General features: G+C 43.0%; 1 protein-coding gene across 2 annotated transcripts in view; it reads right to left on the reverse strand.

The window, feature by feature from the left end:
- The window catches only part of SUSD1 (sushi domain containing 1), a 110,516-nt gene that overhangs the window by 17,553 nt on the left and 66,731 nt on the right, over positions 1 to 26,232 (reverse strand). For both annotated transcript variants that reach the window (XM_012768928.2, XM_076008927.1), the window contains exons 11-14: positions 18,239 to 18,330; positions 16,424 to 16,610; positions 4,034 to 4,130; positions 597 to 855 (exon numbers count right to left, since the gene is read on the reverse strand). In XM_012768928.2, the coding sequence (XP_012624382.2) occupies positions 597 to 855; positions 4,034 to 4,130; positions 16,424 to 16,610; positions 18,239 to 18,330 (635 nt within the window). The remainder of the gene's footprint in view (positions 1 to 596; positions 856 to 4,033; positions 4,131 to 16,423; positions 16,611 to 18,238; positions 18,331 to 26,232) is intronic.

Below are 26,232 nucleotides of genomic sequence, written 5' to 3' on the forward strand. Positions count from 1 at the left end.
ATGATGGGTAGCACCTGTAGTCCCAGCAATTCAGGAGGCCGAGACAGGAGGATCACTTGAGCCCAGGAGTTTGAGGCTACAGTGAGCTATGATCACACCACTGCACTCTAACATAGGCAACAGAGCAAGACCTTGTCTCTTACATATATATGTTTATATGTATGTATGTATATATCAAAAACTCTTAGAAGATAACATAGAGGAGAAGCTTCATGAAACTGGATTTGTCAATGATTTCTTGGCTTTGATCCCAAGGCACAGGCAACAAATGAAAAAAATAGACAAATCAAACTTCATCAAAATTAAAAACTTTGGGACATCAGAGGACATTATCAACAGTAAAAATGCACCCCACAAAATGGAAGAAAATATTTGCGAATCGCATATCGCACAATAGATTACAGTAATAGTCAGATATCTATTATCTATAAGGGTTTCACCTGCCCATCCTTTATAAAAGCAAAGTATTCAAACACATTTTATAGTTATTTACATGCGGTGTCTATCTCAGATCCTGGAAAAACAAATGTTCAAACATTTAAATTTCATGTGAAGAAGAAAATACAGCATTGACAAGAGTTTTTAAAGAAATATACCTTATTCCATTCACTTGTGATTCGTAATATAATGCAGTAATCGTTCCCTATTTTCAAGGGTGCGTTATAGTATTTCCCATAGTATAGTCTGTCTCCAATAGATATCTCCATGGCATCATCTGGAACATCTTTGGCCAGGATTTCTGCGGCCACATATCCATCAGCATCAGAGGTGTTGCTAAAGAATGAGGCAGCCCTTTCAGAATCACAAGCAAACGTGCTTTGAAAGGCCAAGGGAAGCACTAACACCTGATAGGAACTGGAAGAAAGAAGAAAGTGTCTATCAGACCCTTGCTTGGGGGATTCACTCATTCATTTATTCATATTTATTGAGCACCTGCTAGGAAATAAATGCTTTTTCTAGGCACCAAGAACACGACACTGGACAAGAAGAACTCCCAGCCCACGTGGGATCTACAGTCTGACAGCTCCAACTGTCATGGAACTCCAGTTCGAACCTACAGTGTCAATGCCAGACGACATGGGAAAGGGACCTCTCCAAGCTTCAGCTGTGGAGGGATGCCAAGTACATCCTCTTGAGTTGCAAGAAGTTGTTGCATGTGTCACTGCCCTGTGCATGTGTCATAAAGTTCACCCAGGCAGTGATTTTCACGTGGGCAGCTAAAGCCCAACGTTGGAAAGGGTTTAGCAGTCACATGGAGAACAAGTGCCCAGAAGAGTTAATGTACCAACTCTGAAAAAAAGGCTGCAGACAATCATGTGGCAACCTCAGACGGAACTCATGTGATTTACATTCCCTCCACTTCACAGGCCGACACCAAAGTTCATGTGAAATAAAGGAGAAGCCAGGAGTGCAGAGTCGCCCCCGGTTAATCTAGTCTGACAATATTGTGAAAAGGCCAGAAAAGTACAGTGTCACATGTACATTGCGACACTGCTCCCTAAACGTGGACCTAAAAACACACTAACAATCAGGTGTCATTTTGTCACACATTTTATTACTATGTATCCCACACAATAGAAAACCTGTCAGTGAAAGAAGTGTAAGCATAAAAACGCACCGAGAATGCCTCATGCCTGTCTTTCCATTCCTGTCGCCCTAGCACAGTGTGTGAACGTCTGCTGTCTCTACCGGACTTGATAGCAGGGATTTGAAAGACTCACTCTTGAATCCTCGCAAATCCTTGCACAGTTCTTTAGCTATGATCGACGCCTCGTTAATGTGTCTTGAGTTGTAATTTCAGTATAGAGGAAAAGCATACATTAGCGCCAAATATGATTAGGGTAATTTCCCAAACTCATTAGGACACCTAATTCTACTTTACCAGTAAATTTGCACTTCCTGCTTTACATTCCTAATGCCCCATCTCCTGCTTCCTAAAAGTCCAGGAATGACTAGATTAAGAAGAGGCAGCCCTCCTCCATGTAGGTGTTCGATTGGAAAAGCCTGCCCCAACAGGTGCCCGAACATCCTGGGTGTCCTCAGGGCCCAGATTTCCTCAAAGCCTGAGCTTGCTTTCAGCCAAGGGCTTTCCACAAAAAGTCAAACCTGCAAGGCAATAAGTTGTCTCCATCAGTAAACATGTACTAAGCATTCACTGCCTACAGGGAACACGTGGGACAAGCAGCTTTCTTGGGGACTAGAAGACATCCCTGTGAAACATGGCTGCAGGTGAGAAAGGAATGTTGCAGCAGCTCCATGCTGTCCATAAGCACATCTGCCAACGCCTCTCATCTCTCTGTGTTAGGTGGTAGTGCTGAAGTGCAAGGTCAAGGCTCACCTGCACCCAGGTGGTTCTATATGATGCCCATAGAGGCATCATTACAGGGAATGAAGAGGCTCCCCAATTAGCCTCAGCGTAACCACCTGAGTTGCTTGGTAATTACACAAATTCCTAGCTTCTATGCTATGCCTAGTGAATCAAAATCTCCCCGAGTAGGATCTGGGAATTTGTGGTGCTGATAAAGCACCCCAGGTGATTCCTATAATCTGCTAAGCGTGGGAGACACTAGCATTAGGGAGACGTCATCACCTGCCTGAGACCAGAAGCTCAGGAAGGGAGACTTGGTCCCAGGGCCCTTGCTCCACTGCGTGCCCCAAGGCACTACCCCTGAACAACGCTCAGGGCAGACACAGGCCCGTGTCACACACTGGCAAAGCTGCCACCCCCCGCTCAAGTCAGGTAGTCAGGCTGAGGAAACCGCCCCACCTGCCTGCCTGCTGCTGATTAGCCCGGCTGACGTGAGGGAAGCAGCTGCGGCTGGTTGGAGCACGGCTGTTCTGGAAGGACTTTTCCCCCCATTGCCACACTCCCAGAATGAATGACTCACAGGTCTCCATTTCCTGTTTTGGAGGCACTGGCCAGCACACAGTCACAGGGGCAGACTGTCATTTGGCTTTTCTTTCTGCCTTACGTAATTATTTGGCTTAAATACCACATTTGTTCTTGCAAATTCTCTCAGGGAGTGACGTCACAGCTTCTGTTCTCCTTACAGCAACAGAAGTGCAATGCCTTTCAGTAACTCGTCAAGAACCAAGAAACAGAACGATTTATGCAATGCCCATCCCTGGAAAGATCTTTGGGCATTCACTGAATTTAAACTAATATAAAAACAGGAAAATCCTAAGTTTCATTATAAATGGACACACAGATAATATCTCCAGACTTTTTCAGAATTTTATAATATCTCTCTCTCTTTTTTTTTTTTTACCTTGATTATACTGAAGGGTCAAGAGAGAGAGACATAAGGCATGTAGGTTAGTACACTGTCATCTCCTTGACCTGGTACTGTGAGCAAACTGTTCATGTCTCTGAGCAACCTCAACTTTCCTCTCTAGAAAACAGACCGACTCTGCTTTCCTAATTCTATCCTGACCTTTGCAAATAAAACGCTTAGCTGCATGCACACAGTGTAGTTCTCCAACTGGGGTGAATTAATTCCATCCTAATACCATCTGGAATCCCAGAAGTGTCATTAACCACACAGTGTCTTGCCCATAATGCAATGCATGAATAGATAAAAAGAATTATCCAAATGACCCTTTCGGAAACCACTCCGAACACCCCAAGATCAGCCATACATAAAGGGAAACATATCCTGTCTTTGCTAAATGACATGGTGCTCTGGCCCGCCATCACTACAGGATGTACCATGAGGTAGATGTGAGTGCAAACGACAGTGCCCAATGGCACTCGACCAATGTTTGTGCAGTGACACCAAACGAACAGATTTCATTTCTTGAGCTAAGCTGCCCAAATGCTTGCCTCTGGCCCCTTGGATGTCTCTCTGTTCATTTAAAAGATGTTGGTTGGCATTAAAGGCCTAGTCTGTACCTAAGGAAGCGAAAGAAGAGGCCCTGGCCGCACTGCCCCAACTACCTGAGTGCAGCCACCCGCCCATACATGTCTTCTCCTCGCCCAAACCAAAGTCTCCAAAGACCACTGGGCAACCGTGGAGAAAGGATGGCTACTGACCTGATCGGTCCATTTTTCTCCTTGGCTTTCCTCAGCCTGAGACGTGGGAGAGGCCCTCCATGCACGGCAAAAAATTCCACTTCAGGAAGGGGAGGCTCTGAAAACGTGGTGAAAAGAAGAGAAAGGGTACGATCAGAACACATAAAAAGCTGGCAGAAAAGGTCCTCGTGAGGGCCATGAAAAGGAGAGTTTTAGCGTAGGAAGTGATGAGCTTACTCTGACGCAGGCTGCAACGTGGATGAACCTTGAACACACCATGCGAAGTGAAATAAGCCAGACACAAAAGGACAAATATTGTCCAGTTTTATTTATACGAAATATCTAAAATAGGCAGGATAGCTTAGAGGCTGCTAGGGGTGAAGGGGTTGGGTAGGGAAAGGGAACTTATTGCTTATGGTCACAGAGGTTCTATTGGGGGTGATGAAATAGATTTGGAAATAGATGCGAAGGTGGCACAACACTGCGAATGTGCTTAATGCCGATGAACTGTATGCTTAAAGATGGTTAAAAGTGGTATATTTTGTTTTGTTTTGTTTGTAGAGACAGAGTCTCGCTGTGTTGTCTGGGCTAGAGTGCCGTGGCATCAGCCTAGCTCACAGCAACCTCCAACTCCTGGGCTCAAGCAATCCTCCTGCCTCAGCCTCCCAAGTAGCTGGGACTACAGGCATGCGCCACCATGCCCGGCTAATTTTTTCTATATATATTTTTTTTTTTTTGAGACAGAGTCTCGCTTTCTTGCCTAGGTTAGAGTGAGTGCCATGGCGTCAGCCTAGCTCATAGCAACCTCAAACTCCTGGGCTTAAGCAATCCTACTGCCTCAGCCTCCCGAGTTGCTGGGACTACAGGCACGAGCCACCATGCCCGGCTAATTTATATATATATATTAGTTGGCCAATTAATTTCTTTCTATTTTTTATAGTAGAGACGGGGTCTCGCTCAGGCTGGTTTTGAACTCCTGACCTTGAGCAATCCGCCTGCCTCGGCCTCCCAGAGTGCTAGGATTACAAGCGTGAGCCACCGCGCCCGGCCTTTTTTTTTTTTTTTTTGATAAGAGCCCCAGTGTTAATCTATATATTTTTAGTTGGCCAATTAATTTCTTTCTATTTTTAGTAGAGACGGGGTCTCGCTCTTGCTCAGGCTGGTTCTGAACTCCTGACCTTAAGCGATCCTCCCGCCTCAGCCTCCCACAGTGCTAGGATTACAGGCATGAGTCACTGCGCCCGGCCTATTTTCTATTATATATATTTTGGCACATTAAAAGAAACTGATGAGCATTCCCTGGCACTGACAGGGGATGGATGTGGTGGGCATTACAGTATGCTTGGTGGGTAGACCCTACTTGGTACAGAAGACCAGCATATCAGACTTCTGTATCCTCTATAATCACAGAGCTCTTGGTCCTTATGTGCCCTCCTCAGCAACCAGATTTCCCAAATAAGTTTTCCACTAGGAGGAAAATACAGTGAGTGGCTGACACCAGTGTTCTTGCATTCACTGGTAGTTACATTAATGTCATAAATGTGCCAGCTGCCATTCCGCCTTGTGGGTCAGACACACTGAGCACTAACCATGCACACTTGATGTGTTCTGTGTATGCCTCATCTCATTTAATCTTCTCAACAATGCTACCGAGTGCATGATATTTAAAGAAGCAATCAGCTTCTCCCTCTCTTATGGTTCCCATCTTGGCCCATGAAGTAAGAACTTCTTCCCTCTCCAAAGTGTTAGGAAAAGAACTGTCCATCCGTCTCTCTATCCCTGTGATTTGAGAGACGGCTAGAGTTTGGTGGTTGTTTCCATGGGGCTCCACATTTATTTATTTATTTTTCCTTTCTGTTTCGGAGGGAAGTGGAGCACAGGTGACACCCAAATGCAGGACAGGTGTTTTCCCACCTCCTGCTCCCATCCTCTCACTAGGCAAACCTGAGTCAAGGTAAGCATGAAGCCAGGTCTAGATAGATTCAACTTCCCCATAGGGGTGGTACAAAGTTTAGGTATGGGAGGAAGTTCCAGGAAGCTTCGTTTTGACCTCAGACCCAAGCCAGTTTTACCAGCAATACAACTGATCCGTTGATCTCTATCTCACCCTTGTGTATATTTTTCACGTTTTCTAAACTCAGAGCTGGAATAAGTGTGGTTATTATCTTAGAAAAATCCCATTTCATAGATGAGGAAACTGACATGTGAAGCGATTAAGTGACTTGCCCAAGAGCAAGTAGCAGAGCCAGAATTTGAAGGCATGCTCTGCTACACACCTCTCTCGTTCACCTTGGGGTCTCTTGAGTGTTCGGCTCCACCAAATTGATCCAGCTGGTTTACATCACCTTTGACTGAACTAATAAAATCCACTTTTAAAACACTGAATCCACAAAGACTTTACAAACACATCAACTCCAGGAAAAGAATCCATTTGCCACAATTGCTGTGGAGTTAGATGTCTACCCAGTGAGGCTCACATCAGAGAAGCCAGACCACAGTTAAGCTGCAGAAATAATCCCTATAACGCAGTGGGTAAGACCACGGGCCCTGGGTTCATATCCTGTTTCTACCACTATGCCTCCGACTGCCCCATCTGTAAAATGCGAGTAAAAATAATGTCTACCTCGTAGGACTACTGAGGGAATCAATGAGCCAATTAATAACAATTAACAATAATAGTTAACGAGTCAACACAGGTAACAAGACTAGGACAGTGCCTGGAATACAACAGCAGTCAGGGCATGACAGCTGTTTTGATAATATTCAAGCTACACCTCCTGGGTGCCAATTCTATGCTGGGACTCTGCCTCTGCTGCTTCATCAAACCCTCACAGCAGCTCTGCGTGACAGTCATCTCTGTTTTATCTAGGAGGAAATCAAGGCCCAGGCAGGTTGAGTCTCACCACTAGAAGACAGGCAGGCCGAGCCCAGGGTAATTTGACTCCAAAGTCAACTCCGCCACCACACTACGCAATGACAATGCTTGTGTTCACCTGGCCTGAGATTAAACTATGGCCTAGAAGTAGAAACCTAGAAGCTATGGCCTAGAACTACAAATCCCTGAAGGAATGAGGGGCCCCTGTGCCATTCCCAGCCTGAGATCATGAGGGACAGACACTGAGGGGCCTGGGGCTGGCAAACACCAAGGATCTCTCGATCAGCAGGTGTTCAAAGGGAAGGGATGAGTAGAAAAGAGAAGTGGGGACTGACTCCAGGAGGGAGGCCATTGGACAGGTTAGCTCCTCCCCAGCTCGGGCACACAGGAAATGTCATTCAGGAGACCGTGACTGAGTCAGTGTCTGTAATACAGCAAAGGGTTCCCCACAGGACCAGGGGCAGCACACAAGCCAGACGTGGAAGAGGTGGTGTCCCCAAATCAGGGCTGGAGAAGGGTTCTGCTGAATGAAGAGGAGGCCGAAAGAAAATAAACCTGGAAGAGACCAAGGAAAGCAGCAAACGTATCACTGCAAAACTCCCAGAAGATGGGACCCCTTGCGCATGCGATTCCCCATATCCGCATATGTCGTCTTCTCATATGTCGTATACTGTATATATTGGTTTTATGTGCTCAGTGTCCCTTTTTCTGTGGGAAGCAGCCCCTCTCCTTCCCGTACAGTTCTTATGGGGTGGGCATCCCACTTTCCAAACCCCCTCTGGCCCAGGCCCTGGTGGTCAGGGGTTGCCATTCCCCAGTCAAAGGATTGGTTGAAAAGAACAATCTGTTTCACTTTGTGAGACTGGAGGGTCTTATTTTTCCTCTTGGATTGTAGCTGTAAGTACCAGGCAGGCCAGCAGTACAATGCCCATCCTCCCAGGTCTGTCTGAAAGAGCTGGGTACAGAGAGGGCTGCGTCCCTGAGAGAGGAACGGGGCTCTGGTGAGGCCATGTGTGTCTGGCCTTCCTGGTGCTATGACCCTACAAATTCCACGTGCTTAAGCTGGTTTGAGTTGGGTTTCTGTCACTTGCAACCAAAAGAGCCCTAATGATAGAGTGCATCCGGCACCCTGATATTCTGCAGAAAGGCAGAACACCCAGCTAAGTGCTTGAGGGAAGTCTGGTGACAGGCCAAAGGGACACAGTAGGAAAGCAGGTCTTATGCGTTTGTGTGAGAAGAATTGCTGTGAATCCCAGGCATATCCCAAGCCAGCTGGGTGGTGGAGACAATGAAGACAGGAGGAAGAACTGCCTTAATTAGACCCTGGACTAAACCATCCCCCTTTTTCATAGTCTATCATTGCATCAGCTCAGCAAGGGGAGGGAGGAAGGGTAAGAGAGAGAGGGAGAGAGAAAGAGAGAGAGAAAATATGAGTGCCTCCCTGTCGCCACCCCACCCCAGCCCTAAACCCTGCCACAGTGCAATTAAGGAGTCAGAGGCCAAAACAGACTCTCATGACTCTATTTACCAAATTAGAAAATAGCTTTGGGGTATAAATCCTCAATCTCAAATTATAATAAATAAAAACTTAGACCCTGCCTGGACCTTTACAGTTTCAAAAGCTCTTTCAAATGTGTCCTTCATACATCCACATTCAACACACACCTGGTACAGCAACCTCTGCACCAGGCCCCGTGCCATAGAAAATATGGTTTCTGCCTCCGGGAGCTCAGGGTGTGATGGTAAAGAGGATTTTGTAAACAGGGGGAGCTCAGAGCTATGACAGAGATGCACAGGGGACTGTGAGCTGGGAGGAGGAACACCTGACCAAAGGCAGGGAGGGGAGTCCATCAAATACAGAGACAGATGCAGGCACAGCCATGAGGGGTTGGGGGTGGGGAGCTCCTGGCTGACAGCTCGAGGTCCGGCATGCTAGAGGCTGGTGACGATATTAGAAGGGTGGGGTAGATCGGAGCTGAGGTCCTGGAAACCATGAGAAGCCATTCTAAGATGTTCAGCAGATTTGTCCTTCAGAAATACAACTTAGAGCGCTGACTGAAGGATGAATCGGAAAAGGGCAGACGCACAGGTGGTCCAAGAACCTAGGTAGGAAGGACCCGACTGTTGTCCGAAGCAAGCGAGGGCACTGAGAACCGAGAAGAGGGGACAGACGGAAGGGGTATGTGGGGAGAGGCGGAACAGAATGCGGTGGAAGAGAGGCAAGGGGAGGAATTTGGCCTTTGGTTTTGGCAACTGAGTCAGTGGCGATGTCACTCATCAGGTCTGGAGGAAAAGTCCAGAAGCTGCTCATTCTAGATCTGTTCAGGCTGAAGAGCATGAGGAACTGCCCAGCAGGCTGTCAGAAATGCAGCCCCAGAGCCTAGGAGCAAACTCCATGGTGGCAAAGTGGAGTCAGCTCTGGAGTAGGAGAGGGCGTGCCCACCCAGGGGGACAGCCTGAAGGTGTCCACAGAGAGATGAGGGCCAAGGGCAGACCCCTAGGAATCCCAGGCATTAAGACCAGGTGGAAGAGTGAGAGAGCCCTCTAGCTTTTAGGAGCTAGTGTTCAATCTAGAATTTCTTCCAAAGTCACCCAGACATGGCAGCGTAGATCACGTTTTTCATAAACCTGTGGGATTGCCAGGAACCCTAAGAGGTCACCTGGAACAGCCTCTGCTTACAGTCAGGGCCTCACGCGACCCCTCAGCTCCTCGCATGAGGAGTCCAGAAAGAGATTCCATGTGGCAACCTGACGAAGACAACCGCTGGGCTCCTGCAGCAGATATGGGGGAGACAGGCAAAGCCCCTACCATGTCCACCAGGGGAACAAGCCCGTCCAGTGTGAGAATCACCACCTTCAGGGCTTTATGCTATCATCAAAATGCCCTTCCAGTTGTGAGGTTTTGTTGTCACGGTAAAGTAAGTTTTTTATCACACATTTTCCTGTTTTCAACCCACAAGGAGATTAACCTGTCACCTCTTTTCTGCATGAGAACCCGCCTCGGGCCCTTTTAAGTTATTTCTCTGTTAGTCCGTCTCCAAGATTACTAACTCTAGTTCCTCTAATCTCTTGGCTAACCTTTTTAAACCACTGGGTAACAGCAGGACAAAGTGCTCACTCAGTCTGGAGAAGGCAGACAGCGGACCAGGTAGGAAGGCTGTCCCCTGCTTGGTCCAACTGCACGATGCTCTCTCTCAGACTAGTAATGTTCTCGCAGCTTTAAAGGTGCTACTCTCACCTGGTTGCTTCAATCAACGTGTGACTTCTAGACTGTTTTCTGCTCTGCTTGCCTAAGGCCTTCCCCACCTTAGATTCCAAACAGTCTACTTTTTCTCTCTAGTTGGGAAGCCTGAACTTCATCAGGCTGGTTCTCAGCCACATTTCAAGGTTAACTAACCTTGACTTCTAGCCATATTTTCAAAGGTGCTGTTCCTTGTCTCGCAAACCGCTGCCCCGGGCAGATCTGCTCCCCTTTCATCACCCTTGTTGCTGACTTAGACCAAATCAGACCCAAGGCGAGGTCCTGCCTGGGTTGGAAAATGCATTCCCTTCACCCTGGGCATATGAGATGGGAGAGGAGCCAGAAAGGAGACCTTCACCCCCATTCCTGGGAGTCGGCAGCATCCATCCCTGCTAGAAGCACATGACAAGAGAAAATACAGGGGCCACCATGCGAGAACACTTTGAAGAGTAAGGAGGAAAGTAACGAAGGAGAACATTGCCTGCAAAATATTAAATGTAATATAAAATTACAATAATTGAAATAGCAAGGTATAAGCACAAGATAGGCAAAGCAAGGAAAAAAGTCAAACAGTGTAGAAACAGAACCAAATAGATATGAGAATATTCTGTGTGACATGGACAGGGAACTGGCTTATCAGTTCGGGGGGGGGGATTACCATGTAAATTTAGTCTCATATTGTACATCAAAACAAATTCCAGTTTGAGGTTGCTGCGAGCTAGGCTGATGCCACTGCGCTCTAGCCCAGGCAGCAGAGCAAGACTCCGTTTCAAAAAAAAAAAAAAAATTTCAAATGGGCCTGTGTTTTAAATGCAAAACTATTAAGACGCATAAGAAACTACTAGAGAATAAGAATTGATCAGATTTCAGGGTAAGAAAGGCTTTTCTTGGCATAACCAGAGGCAAAAAACTATAAAGCATCAGTAGAATTGATTACAGGAAAATTTTAAATGTCTAAATGTCAAAAAAATATTGAAAAGAAAATTAAACAGTAAATAGCCTTGGGGTAGGAATTTGTAGTAGGTATAACAAAAGATTAATGTCATTAATGTAGGCAAACCATTAAGTCAACAAAAAGAAAGGAGGTAATATAAATGCAAATATGTTATAATTCCTCAGTGTAAAACCGACCAAAATGAACAAAAAGCAAAAAACAGAAGAAAACTTTATCTGCACCAGAACTAAGCAAAAGCCCCAACTCCATTCTATAAACTTCAAGTAAACACGAACAATTGAATTAAAACACAACTCCACTGCCTGAGAATCTGGTACAATACAACTTTTCTGAAATTTCTGTAACAAAAAAGTAGACAGAAAATAACTTTTGGGCACCTCTCCAGATACATTATGCCACCCCAGGAATGATAGATTGAAATTGATGGCAAAAAAATTTGTAGCTTCCACCATAAGTCACCAGCTGAATAGACCTTCCTATCAATAAAGTTATAGGATTTGACCTCCCAGAGAGGAGAAACCAGTCTCTTTTCATCTTTGGGTCCCCCTCAGCAGGTAGCACAGGTCTTTGTAGGTAATCAATAAGCATCTGATGAATTAAATTGTTACAGCGCAGCATGTCCCTGCCCGGCTCCCGCCACGCACAAAAGCCCTGGTTTCTAGGCTTCTGATCTTCTAAGGAAACCTTCCCGTTCACATTTTATAAAAGCTAAAGTTAATACAAAAAAATAACCCATCCAGCCATTTTTCTTCTATGATAGATCATCTCGTCCCATCGGGGACTGAGCTGGGATCCAGATACCAGCGGAGGAGCTAGGAGACACCCATCCCCACGCAAACATTTACTTGGGGAGTTGGGATTTGATTTGAAGCTGGAAAGTGGCTGGGAGATTTCTGGAAATGAGAGAAATCAGTGAACCGTGGAAGCATGGAAGAGCAAACATACTCCCTCTGGAGCGACCTATAACATTAGGTCTCCAGACATCAAAGAGCCTGTGTCCACAGACGACTTTGAAAGGAAAACAGTTGGCATGAAGGCCAGTGCCTCTCCCAACCTCTGGTGCAGCTTCAGCCGTTTGGAACCAGCCAGAGAAGACGGGGTTCTCACTAAGGACAGAGGCGTGCAGAGTTCTTAGATGCTTCATGAGTAGCCAACCACGGAAGAGAAGCCTGTGGCAGAACAACTCAAGGGACTGAGTCCTTCCCGGTCCTGCGTGGTCCTCCCCAAGGACACCCAGAGGTGAGAGAGCAGCGTCAGGGGCCAGGAGGCAGGAGACCCAGGGCAGTCCTGGCTGGACCTCTCTGATAAAATAACGGTCTGAGAAACACTTGGGACACACCTGTGTTTTCAGTCATTTTCCTAACCACCTGCAGAATTTCCTAACTTGCTCTTCTTCTTCTTATGAACACAACAGGAGAGAAGCTGCCAGGCTTGGTACGGAAGGTAGACGTGGGAAGAAATGATTGTCTTTCCATCTTTTCTTCCCTTTTCTCCTTCAGCATTCTCAGGTTTCATAATAAACATTCGACCTCAAATGATCACCATGTTGTGTAGTACAAGCGGTCTGGTTTATCGTCACATTTATGCATGCATTCTCTCTCTCTCTCTCTCTCTCTTTCTCTCTCTCTCTCTCTCTCTCTCTCTCTCTCAATCTAACTCCCCTACCCCAACTCTGCCACTCTTCCCTATCTGGTTTCTTCACTCTCCCTATGAGAAGAAAATTTGGCCTACAAGCTTTCAGACTTGGCAAGAAAACAGTATAACCAATGTGTGAGCACTCTTCTGACCCTTTGGGGTCTCCATCAAGGGTGACAGTTTGTTCCTCACCCTGTCCTAAAGGGAGGATGGATGGTGGGGCTATTCTGAGGAATTCAAGAAGGCACGGGGGAAGCCGCCAGCCAGGAGTCAGGAGCACTGAGGCGGCGTCTCCATCTCAGCCACCGCTAACCAGCACCCTCGGCCCTGCTGTCACCGAGGCGCTTGCCTCTGCTCCTCAGCTTTCCTAGAACCTTCACTGTCCTCCAACGTCAGCAGTGTTTTTCAAGCACGTGTTTCCATCCTGTTCCCATCAATCAGATTTGGTTTAAGTAAGATACTCAGAAGGGAAATTCCACTCACTTCTCTTCTGGGAAAAAGGTTGCTGCGTTTTCCAGGCCAAAATTCTTAGTCTACTATTTCTGGCAAAAATTCATAAGTTCTCAATTTGACTGAAACAAAGCCACACACAAGGTCTTAGGCAACCAGGAGTAACTCTTCACATCCACATATAAGGTTCTCTTTATTCCCCCTTTTGTAAAAGAAAATGGTTGAGTTTTTTTTTAATCTTTCATAAGATCTTAACAACTTGAATTGTCATGGTTGTTTTTTTTTTTTTTAATTGGCTTTTTATAGTAGCGTAAAATTAGAAAATAGTCTTGGTCACAGTGAACTTAAACAGCTCAACAGTGTCCCCTGGTGGCTATGAGCACAGACAGTATTAGAGCCACTAGGGCTCTGCTTAGTGGCAGAATCAAGGGAAACCCCCCTATCCCCTACTCAAAAACTATGAAATGTTAATGCAAATTAGAAATGCAAGCCATCCAAATATGACAAGCACAAAAGAGTTGGAGACAGAATAGCTGTTCATGTTAATAAATCGCCATGGGAAGGAATGCCCAAATTGAATAATACTTGTCTCTCTAGCCCTAAATGGGATGAATTCCTTTTTTTGGTATAAAATCTTTATTGACTAACCAAGCATCACCCCAACACCTATACCTCCCACTGGCCATTCGACTGTCATGTTGTGTGTCAGTATTGTTCTCACACGCTGGGGATTCAATGTAGAAAACACACAGGCAAAAAACCTCTACCTCCAAGGAGCTCCTATTTTAGTAAGTGAGAAAGAAAATAAACAAATTGTTCAGAAAAGAAGTTCTATGAAGAAATTCAAACAGCGTAAGTGGATAGAGAGGAATAGAAAAGAGATTGGGGAGGATAGTTTTGAAAGGGTGGTCAGGGCCTCTCTAGGGCAATGGCATTGAGTAGGCACCTGGATGATTATGGAGGAGCCATGTGGAGAGAGCGTCTCAGGGATATTGAAGAGCAGGTGAAAAGGCCTGGATGTAGGAACAAGTTTGACCCATCTTAGGAATAACAAGGCCAGGGACACCGCTGATGCTTACTGAGAAAGGAATAGAGCAGGGGGAGATGAATTCTATAAGGCAGGCAGGGACCAGATTACATGTTCTGTACTGAGGAACTTGGATTCCATTCTAACTTGAATGATAACTCACTGCAGAGTTTTGAGCTGGTGCTGACATGTTCTCACATTTTTTTTTTTTTTAAGACAGAGTCTTACTCTGTCACCCGGGGCTAGAGTGCAGTGGTGTCATCGTAGCTTACTGCAGCCTCAAACTCCTGGGCTCAAATGATCCTCCTGCCTCAGCCTCTCCAGTAGCTGAGACTACAGGTGTATGCCACCACGTCTGGCTAATTGTTCTATTTTTTGTAGAGACGTGGTCTCGCTCTTGCTCAGGCTGGTCTCAGAGTCCTGACCTCAAGCAATCTTCCCCCACCTTAGCCTTCCGGAGTGCTAGGATTTCATTTGCATTTTTAGAAGAGCACTGTAGCTGCTGAGTGATTCTTTTTCTAAGACACAGGGTCTTGCTATGTTGCTTAGGCTGAACTTGAACTCCTGGGCTCCCACCTTAGCCCCCCAAATAGCCACCAAACACAGCTTGAGTGATCTTTTTAAAGTTATGGTGAAGACTAAGACTGAGGTGGTGCTGGGGAAGGCGGGAGGGTGGTGGTGACAGGCCAGAGTAAAAGCAGGGAAACCAGTTAGAAAGCTACTGCAGGAGTCCAGGCAAGAGGTTGCTGGCTTCGATGGGGTTGGTGGTGGCAGAGGCAAAGGTGGGAGAAGTGGCTGAATTCTGAATATACTTCAGACAGCAAAACGACAGGGCCTGTTGGTGGGTTAGAAATTTGAGTATGGATTAGGATCAATTAGGACTCCTTTTTGGCCTGAGCCACTGGGTGAACAGGAATGCCAATAACTGAGCTAGAGAAGCCCAGGTAGAAAAGTTCTGTTTGATTTGCCTGCCAGGTGCTCTGTAGGATATGAAGACGGGTGGGTATGAGAGTCTGGAGCTCAGAGAAGAGCTTGGGACTAGAAATACGTATTTGGAAACCCTCTGCATATAGGTAATATTTATAGCCACGGGATTGGTAGAGATCACCTAAGCAGAAAGTGCAGATAATGAAGAAAAAGAACGAAAAGGAGGCTGAAAACGGGTCAATAAAAGTAGATGGAGCTAGCGAAGACTGAGAAGGAACAGCCAGGAAAGTAGAAGGAACCAAAACTGAAGGAAGGGGTTTTTTGAGAAGGAGGGAGGGTCAATGCTACAGGGAAAATCAGGTAAGAATGAAACTGGTCACTGGATTTGGCAAGACGAAGCGTGAATGGAGACCCTTTCACTAAAGCAGTGAAGACAAATGCTTCCCAAATAGAATGAGTGAACAGGAGGTCAGGATGTGGAGCTAACAGAACAGACATTTCTTTCAAGGAATTTTTTTAATGAACGGGGTGCTGAGAGAAGACAAAGTAGCTGAAGGGGAATATGGACTCAAAGAAGGTCTATGTATTTTTCTTTCTTTCTTTCTTTTCAGCAACATGCTCGACAGTGCTGGGAATAATTCTACATTGGGGAGGTGAGGATTAGGCAAGAAGGGATGGGATCAGTGAACATGCTGTGGGGATGGCAGCCTTACACAGGAGCAAGGACAGGGGACAGTGAAATATGTGGAGGAATGGGAGATCTGGGCGTGGGAAGTCCTCACTGGATTACTTCTAATATCTCAGTGCAGTAAGAATCAAGAAGCTAAGACTCAGTATTTGCTCGGAGTGTGTGTTGGGGTATCACAGATTTGAAGAAGGAAAAGGAAACGAGTAGAAAGTGAATTTTCCAGGGTCTATAGTGGACTGCCTTTCCTCATCCCCTGATATAACCTATTCTTAAGCACTTGCAACAGAATGCAGATTAAATATTAATATGTTACTGAGAAAGAAAAACAGGAAATCTTTTTTTTCTTAAAGTATGAAATATTCTAAATGTTTTAAACATCCGGAAGGACTGTAACCAACACTCGTGTACACACTACCCAGATTCAATCGATGTCTGTTTCAGGTACCTTTTTAAGCAATAAAACATTACAGTCACAGTCACACCCCTTAGCGCCTCTCCACTTCCATACCTTTCTGCTCACTCTCTTCAAGTCCATTATCTAATGATAGAAAGCAACAGTGTTCAGGGCTCTGTGGTGACTTTGTTCATCCAAATGCTGATATTCAAGATGTACCTGCTATCTGGGTTGTCAGGGAGACGGCCACAGGAAGCGCAGACGACAAAGCCTGGAGACTGACACTGTAGTTGGTGCCCGGACGCAGGTCCAAGCACACTTCGGGATTCTGGCTGCTGGTAGTGATATTAAAGACCATTTCCTGGGCAAATTCCTTCTGATACCATCTCCGGCCCCAAACGTGGAACTGAAACATAAAAGAGCTCATGGGTGAACTGCTGGCTTGAACAGCTGCGAACGCCTTGACATCTGCCCTTTGTCGTGAGCCTTCTTCTTTTCTCCCTCTTCGTGCTAATGTTTCTTCCAAAAGTGAAAGGCATCCATAAGCAAATATTAGAGTTATAATACCATAAATATTGTACGTAGAATATTATTATATGATAAATATATCTTTAAATAAAAATGCACAAAAGGCAGAGGCCCTGACACTGGTAACTTTCTCTTTCTTGTCCTCGTGTATAGCACGCACCTGCCAAATGCAAAACGGCCTGCTGACAAAACTGCAGGAGCAAGGCCAAAGGACGTTTTCCTAGAAAGAGAATCAAGAATCTAAACTAAGCAGGACCTGAACCAGGATACTCCCTTAGCTGGTCTGGTATAAAACCTGGAAAGGATTTTTCTCCTCCACTTTTCCCCTGCACTTTCCTGTAACATTTCAGCAAGAGACACCCTTTTCTTTCTACTAATTTCTTCTAGTAGCAGCTCATCCCATGGGCTTTCTTTGTCTTACTCACAACCACATCTAGCTTCAAAAGTTCTCCTGCCTATAATCCCAGCACTTTTGGAGGCTGAGGCCGGAGGATCACTTGAGCCCAGGAGTTTGAGGTCGCAGTGAGCTATGATAGCACCACTGCACTCTAGCCTGGGTGACAGAGCAAGACGCTGTCTTAAAAAAAAAATATATATATATATATATATACACATATATACACACACACACACACACACACATATACACACACACACATATATTTACTTATATAAAAATTTGTTTATATATATGGCCAGGCACAGTGGCGCACCCCTGTAATCCTAGCACTCTGGGAGGCCAAGGCAGGAGGATTGCTTGAGCTCAGGAGTTTGAGACCAGCCTGAGCAAGAGTGAGACCAGACCCCGTCTCTACTATAAAATAGAAAGAAATTAGCCAAACAACTAAAAATAGAAAAAAATTAGCCGGGCATGGTGGCATGGGCCTATAGTCCCAGCTACTCGGGAGGCTGAGGCAGGAGGATCGCTTGAGCCCAGGAGTTTGAGGTTGCTGTGAGCAAGGCTGATGCCACGGCACTCTAGCCCAGGCAACACAGTGAGACTCTGTCTCGAAAAAAAAAAAAAGAAAAGAAAAAAAAACAAAACATGTATTTACATATAAATATATTTTTATATTTATTTATGTAAAGTTCCCCTTTACTCTCTAGGCAACATATCTAGACCCTGCTCAGCACACTAGAAAGGACAGAGACACACATGCATAAGCCATTGGGTTATGCCCATTGATAGTGTCTGAGCATCAACTGCACCAAGATGTGTGCACAAAGAAACTCTCACGGCTTCGTCATCTCTCCCCAGGATTTCTGTCTTCAAATATGCAGTAGAAGTCACCATTTTCTTACTTCTTGTTGCAATTGTCACAATTGTAAATGTTCTATTGATAATGGCAAATGTTCTATTGATAACGGTTCTATTGAAATGAAATGTTCTATTGATAATGTCTATAGATAAATATCTGTAGACATAGATATTTAGGTCTGTGGATATTTTTTAAACCTCCCACATAAGACAAACATCCATAAATACAGTAAATTTTAGTAACTTACTAAATACATCTCCTCTGTATCAGCTGTCTTCATGCTTCTCCATTTCAAGCAGGTTTCATTAAATCCTGAAATATTACTGATGATCTGTTTTACTGCAAGGAGGAAGAAATGCGAAATCAATTTATACCCTATACAAAAAATACTACCTTTTAATTGAGCCATTTTCCAAGATTAAACATATACACAGGATGACTTCAGCAATATTTTAATTGAGAAATTAGTGGTAGCAATCTCAAAGAAATACCACTTTTATGTTTAGGTAAACTCAGTCCTGAGTTAAGATTCAAAGATACTTAATCAAAGCTCTTAAAAATTGTCTGTTTGCTGCAAACTTCCTTGGTTTACTAACCTAAAACTGTAATTCATTGTCCTTAGCCTTGAATATCCTCATTTATGCAAATAAGCATCAGTTTGAAATTCTGAGTTGAGAGAAACATCTCAGCAGAGAATTGCTCCTTGAAGAATTGAAAAAAGCTCTCCCGAGTAATTAGGCTTTTCATGATGAAAAGGATGGGAGGATGGGTTCTCTTGGTTTGGACTTCCTCACCTCTTATGATCAAGCAAGCATTTCCTGACCTCTGCTCAGTTTCATGATAATCAATCTAAAATATAGCTCAGATCTGATATAGTTTAATGTAGAGGGACACATCCCCAAATAGTCAATAAAGACTACTTATTCAAAACTCCGACATCAGAGGTTACTTTCTTCAACAATGATCTGTGTCTCTAAACTGGAAATGATATAGCAAGCTTGCTAAGAAGTTTCACAGGAACACTGTGATGACCTGTGAGTGATAAAGACAACTCCCAAATTACCTTAAAAAAAGAAAGTCCCATGGCAGGCAAGGCTGCAGTTGTGTAATGCCCTGGCCTGACAGGTTCCTATGAATGAAGCCAAGCTGATGGACATGACCTGTCTCTATGGAATGGGCAGCTTTACAGAGAAAACCCGTTCCACAGGTCCCAAGCTATACTTCAAATGTTGCAACACAGAGCAGGAAAGGAACAGCAGCTAAGGGTGAACAGGGGGTAAGGAACAGAAGAAGTACAGATGATTCAGGGCAATGCAATCCTGCTGGTAGATACAGAAGATGGTTTTAGAAATTAGTTGTAGTGGTCCAAGGAACCTCGCATTTCTGAAACTTCCAAAACACAAATAACTCCAGTATTATAAACAGTTCCAGGCCGGGTGCAGTGGCTCACGAGTATAATCCTAGAACTTTGAGAGACCAAGGCGGAAGGATTGCTCTAGGTCAGCAGTTCAAGACCAGCCTGAACAAGAGCAAGACCTGGTCTCTACTAAAAACAGGAAAATTAGCCAGGCATGGTGGCACACACCTGTAGTCCCAGCTACTTGGAAGGCTGAGGGAGCAGGATCACTTGAGCCCAGGAGTTTGAGGTTGCAGTGAGCTATGATGACGCCACGGCACTCTAGCCCTGGCAACAGAGTGAGATGCCGTCTCAATCAATCAATCAATCAATAAACAAACAGTTCCAGATTATACAAAAGGTGGAAGGTTCCCTAATTCATTCCATATGACTAGATAATCCACAATGTCCAAGCTGTTACAAGGATAGCAAAACCAATCACTGAACAAACTATGCTAAACTCATTTGTTAATATAAATACAAAAATCCAAAATAAAACATTAGCAAAAAGAAGTCAGCAGTACACTCAAAGAACAATACACTATGACCAAGAAGATTTATTCCTGGACTACAGAGAGGATCAATATTGGAAACACTGTTAATAAGCTAAAAGAGAGAAACCGTGTGATTACTTTTATAATCATAATTGTTAATACATCTAATATACCTTCCTGATTTAAATCTTAGTAAGCGAGAGCTTTGTTTGATAAACACTCCTTAATTTAATAGTGTTTATTAGAAACCACCATACTCAGTAGTAACACAATGAAGCAATTTCTAGTAAAGTTAAGAACAATACAAGGATGCCTGGCCTCAAAGCTATTACTGAGCATTGGCCTGGAGATTCTAGACAATGCAGAAAAAGGGCAAGAAAAAAAAATGAGCTATAAATACCTATTCTGGTATTTACCAGAAAGAAAGGAAAAAATGATGTAACTGCCAGCAAATCTAAGAGAATCAACTGGAAACCAAATATGAAATTATTTGACAACAATGGAAAAACAAATACAAAACAATAGGAGTTTGGCAAAGTGCACCCAAATATGAGAACATACATGATAGTTTTCCATGTATCTGCAAGAACAAGTATGGTAGGCGAATAATGGCCCCCATGATGTCCACATCCTAGTCCCTGGAACCTGTGCATACATTACTTACTGGCAGAAGGCCTTTGCAAAAGAGATTAAGATAGATTATCCTGAATTATTGTTTAATTAGCCAGGCATGGTGGCGTGCATGTGTAGTCCCAGGAAAAAAAAAAGTGCTCTGTTTTCTCCAGAATTTATTTGCAAGCTACTGACACCTATTCTGCTGCTGAGATTTGATCTTACACCTTGCTATATTATTCCCACAGTTTTCTAAATACATAGTAACTTTTTGTCTCCATGTCAAATCATAGTGTAACCTTTTTGAGAAAGTTTTAATAGGCAATTAAATTAAGGACCTACATAGTACCACTAATGTCCATAACTAAAAAGAAGTGACAATGCTATAAGTAACTATGACCAATTTGATCCACACAAGGGCAATGACAATTATGTCCATGGCAGCCACCTGACTGACTGTATAACAGTTGTAAGATTTCACATATATCAAAATGTGAAAAAATATGCCTCTGAGAATCAATACAATATAATATATAAGCTGGGCATGGGGGTTCATGCCTGTAATCCTAGCACTCTGGGAGGCCAAGGCCAGAGGATGGCTCAAAGTCAAGAGTTCGAAACCAGCCTGAGCAAGAGCAAGACCCTGTCTCTACTAAAAATAGAAGAAATTAATTGGCCAACTAAAAATATATAGAGAAAAAATTAGCCGGGCATGGTGGCGCGTGCCTGTAGTCCCAGCTACTCGGGAGGCTGAGGCAGAAGGATCACCTGAGCCCCGGAGTTCGAGGTTACAGTCAGCTATGATTGTGCCATGCACTGCAACCTGGGCCACAGAGTGAGACACTGCCTCAAAAAAAAAAAAAAAAAAAAAATGAAGAATGGTACATATATAATAATTCCATTTTATCTTCTTTCTCTTATTCTTTTTTTTTTTTTTTTTTTTTTTTTGAGACAGAGTCTCACTCTGTTGCTCAGGCTAGAGTGAGTGCCCTGGCGTCAGCCTAGCTCACAGCAACCTCAATCTTCTGGGCTCAAGTGATCCTCCTGCTTCAGCCCCCCAAGTAGCTGGGACTACAGGCATGCACCACCATGCCCGGCTAATTTTTTGTATATATATTTTTAGTTGGTCAATTAATTTCTTTCTATTTTTAGTAGAGACGGGGTCTCGCTCAGGGTGGTTTCGAACTCCTGAAATCCAGCAATCCGCCGGCCTCAGCCTCCCAGAGTGCTAGGATTACAGGCGTGAGCCACCACCCCCGGCCTCTTATTCATTTTTAATGGCCACTCTGCCTTCTCTCTTTCTTTTTTCCCCACCCACTGGGCCAATCTAACCTAGAATCCCAAAGTTGAAAAACCAGACCTGCAAGAATGTCTCAGAAAAGAGAAAAACTGGCTCCCAGTTCATCAAATTCCTTGAGCCTTTGTTTCTGCTTCATTAATGTTAGGAAGCAACTCTGGGAAAAATCAATATTTCTTCTCTTCTCTGTAGTTTCCTGCAAATAACTCAATTACACTTTATGATTTTATTATTGATCTTGTCTACCACCCACATTGAATTCAAAGCCCTTTGTGGGGAGAGACATGTTCCTCATCTCTGTGTTCCCAGTGTCTAGGACAATGGCAGGCACAGCATGCTTGATTGTTTAAATGTAAATAATCAGCAATAAGAAGAAAGCTAAGCAACTGGTACTGTATTAATCCATTGGAATATAAGTACTCTGAATAAGACATGGTTTCTGCCCATAACATGCATTCACTCTAGGAAAGGAGTCACACCCTATGTAAGCATAACAAAAATCCAAGGAAGTATATAATAAATGTCATAGGGTGACTTTAAGTGATAGTTAACATTTGATAGACACTTATTATATGTTAGGTATTATGCTGGTTCTCCATATGAATTAATTCATTCAGTCTTTACAATACATACATGGCGTACTAATAGGTATTCTTGTTCCCAGTTTCATAGATAAGGCAACTGAGGCACATAGAGGTGAAGTAACTCATCCAAAGGCACAGAGATAGTAAGTGGCAGATCTGAGATTTGAATTTAGATAGTGTGACTCCAGAGGAACCATACCAAACGACTACTTATACTTTCTCCTGAAATAGAATATGGGAATTCAGAAAGAAGAAAACTTACTATCATCTTGGGAGGGAAAGTGGAGATCATGAAAGGAGGAAATATATGAACCGAAGAAAAGGGAGGGGGTTCCAGATAGAAGAAATGGCACGAACAAAGACATGGAGGTGGAAAAGTTAGCACTTAAGAGTATATTATAGGTGATGTACACCTGTAATCCCAGCTACCCAGCAGGCTGAGGCAGGAGGATCACTTGTGCCCAGGAGTTTCAAGACCAGCCTAGGCAACACACTGAGACCCTGTCTCAAACAACAACGAAAAGAATATATTATCGATCAGAGTTCTAATTATCAAGGATAATCGTTGGCCCTTAAATCTAAATCCCTCCACATCTTCCAAAATATTCTTCAGATCAGCAAGAAGAGCAAATAAGGCAACATAAAACATATGCTGTCATCATAACTGGAAAACAGAGAACGCTACAAATTTAAATTATCAGTAAGTAGAAAACTAAATGCCAGCAAAGGGATCCCTCCATCTCCCACAAATCCTTACGGAGAGTCAGGGCTCTCAAAGGACTGTGTGCAAGAGAGAAGCAAAAGGCCCTAGAGTGAGCTAGATGCACGCCCAGAAAGAGAAATTCCACCTTCACTGTGAAAATACTGAAAAAGAGACCCAGTACGGTCAGAGCACTGACTGCAAGGAAAGGATAAAAGGCCCATGAGGTGGCAGGTGGTGGTAAGAGAAAGGCACTGATTGCTTCCGGGAAAGAAGAGGATGGAGAGGAAGCAATAGGTGCCCTTTGGAGACTAAGTGGTAAGGGGCAAAAAAAAGCAACAGGAAAATGTAAGATCCTACAAGGCAAAAGAGAATCTAAAACCAGGAGAATACACAACTCATGCCCACCATCCTTACCAAAAAACAAAGCAAAAGAAATCCTTTAAAGAAACTGTGCTTCACTCAATGACAGAAGAGGGCACTCTTAACCTAGAAATCTTGTTAACCATCTTACACCAGCAATTCTGTACATGGAGTTAATAGACAAAGGCAGTCTTCATTTAAAAACAATAAAAAAATAATCAAAATATTTCAGCCTGTGAAAAGCTCTACATTTTTTAAAAGACTCATAAATTAGGGGGAAAAAACCTGTCATGCAATAAACCAAAACAAATATCCTCAAACAAGCATTCGGAGGTATGAAGGAAACACCTTGAATCAAAAATTTAAAAATTAACAACAGAAATGAACAAAAAACAGAGAGGAAGTTAAACAGAAGTTATTGAATTTAGGAAAGAAATGAAAATACAAAATCATTCAGAAATAAGGACTAAATGTCACAGTGCCTGAAGAAGAATCGATTAGAATGAAATTTAATATGGGACATTAAAAAGTACAGAAACACAACCAAAAAGAATAAAAATTAGATTAAAAAGAAGTAAAAAGGAAAAAAAATAAAGTGGTTGAAATGGAATATAGGTAAAGATCCAACATATGTATAATTAAAGTCTCTGAAGACGAAAAACAAAACATTGAAACAGAATTAATATTTAAAACTATAATCCAAGATAACATTACAAAAATAAAAAGACATGAATAGAAATACTAAAAGGGTACACCAGGTACCTCAGAAGGCTGACCCAGAACAATCATTCCCAAAACTTATCTAAGTAAAACTATTAGACTTTAAAGAAGAAGAAGAAAAAAAAATCTTCAGGGTCTCCACTCAAAAAAACGACCAACCCAAGGGCAAAAGAATTAGGCTGCAACAGAGTTTTCGATAGTTACATAAAAATCAGGGCAACCAAAGAACTGAATCTTTTTAAGAACTCAAATCAAGAAAATGTGAACTAAGATTTTTATAACCAGCCAAGCTATCTTTCAAGTATCAAGGCTATAAAGGAATAATACTAAACATGCAAGAACTCAGGGGATACTGTGCTTTCAAGGAATGTACTAGAAGATGGGTTTCATTCAAGATACAACTGGGGAAAGTTCAGTAAAAGAGCTGAGGGTAAGCATTTAATGTGTTGATTTGTAGCTCTAAGACTAAAATAAATGTGGGGCAAGGTGGAGGAGTGATATATAAATGCTATAAAGTCCAAATAACACAACTAAAAAATCAAGAGGGGAAGTGACAGAGAAAAACAAAAACAAAATAAACTCATTAAATGTCGTGAAAGCAGTAAGTGATTGCTAAAGTATGCTATTAAAAACTGACAAACCAGATGATAAAAAGTTAAACAAGAAAGCAAGAGACAGGGCATTTTAAAAAGGCAGCCACCAGAAAAAATATTTATAAATCTTCCTTTAAAATGAATAAATAAAAGTAGGACAGCAAAAAAATCACATAGAGAAATGCAGAAAATATATATAAGTTGCAATAACATAAAATAATGGGACATGGCTTTTTAAACATATCACTCCTGTCAATGACTGTAAATGGGCATAAATTGCCTATTAAAAGATAGATTTTCAATCTGTCTTGCAATGGAAGATCCAACTATACGCCATATACAAAAGGCACACCTAAAACAAAATGATTCAGAAAGGCTAAAATGACAGACAATAGTATACCAGACAAATGGAAATCATAAGAAAATAGGGGCCACGATCAAAGAAGAATTCAAGTCTAAAAGCATTAAATATGGCAAAGAAGAACATTTTTTAATGCTAAAAGCCACAGTTTACAATGAAAATATAATGCAACCACCTTTCTAAAGAAAAAGAAAGCATGAGAAAGGATATAATAACTATGAAAGCAGAAATTAATGATGGAGAGCAAGAATCCGTGAATTTTTTTTTTTTTTACAAAGGGCCAGATAAGTACATTGTTTAAGTTTTTTCCAGGCCAGACAGTTCTGTCACAACTATTGCACTCTGCCTTTGTCCCAGTAAAATTTTATTTATGAAAACAGGTGGCAGACCAGATTTGGCCTGTAGGCCATAGTCTGCTAATCCCTGATGGTGAGAGGAAAACAAAAAAAAAGTAGATACAATGAATAAACCAAAATCTTAGAAATACTAATAAAATAAACAAATCACTAGCTAACTTAATGTAGAAAAAGGGAAGAAAATGAAAATAAAGGGAGAACTATCACTGAGACAGAAGAAAGTTCAAAAAATTAAACAAAACTACTTTGTAGACAAGTATACAAATAAATTTTAAAACTTAGATGGGCACCTTGGGGAGCAGAGGTAGGAGGATCACTTGAAGTCAGGAGTTCAAGACCAGGCTGGGTAATAGTGAGACCCCCATATCTACAAAAAATTTAAAAATTAGTTGGGTATGGTGGCTCACACCTGTAATCCTAGCACTTTGGGAGGCCATGGTGGGAGAACTGCTTGAGCTCATGAGTTCAAGACCAGACCAAGCAAGAGCGAGATTCATCTCTACTAAAAATAGAAAAAATTAGCCAAGCATGATGGTGCATGTCTGTAGTTCCAGCTACTCAGAGGCTGAGGCAGGAGGATCACTTGAGCCCAGGAGTTTGAGGTTGCAGTGAGCTATGATAACACCACTGCACTCTAGCCAGGACAGCACAGCGAGACTATCTAAAAAAAAAAAAAGTAATTCCTAGGAAAATACAGTTTACCAAAATTAACACCATTAGACATAAAAAGCTTAAACAGAACAACATTTTCATTGAAAAAATTGA

The sequence above is a fragment of the Microcebus murinus genome, chromosome 12 (genome assembly GCF_040939455.1).
Source record: "Microcebus murinus isolate Inina chromosome 12, M.murinus_Inina_mat1.0, whole genome shotgun sequence".
Lineage (NCBI taxonomy): Eukaryota > Metazoa > Chordata > Mammalia > Primates > Cheirogaleidae > Microcebus > Microcebus murinus.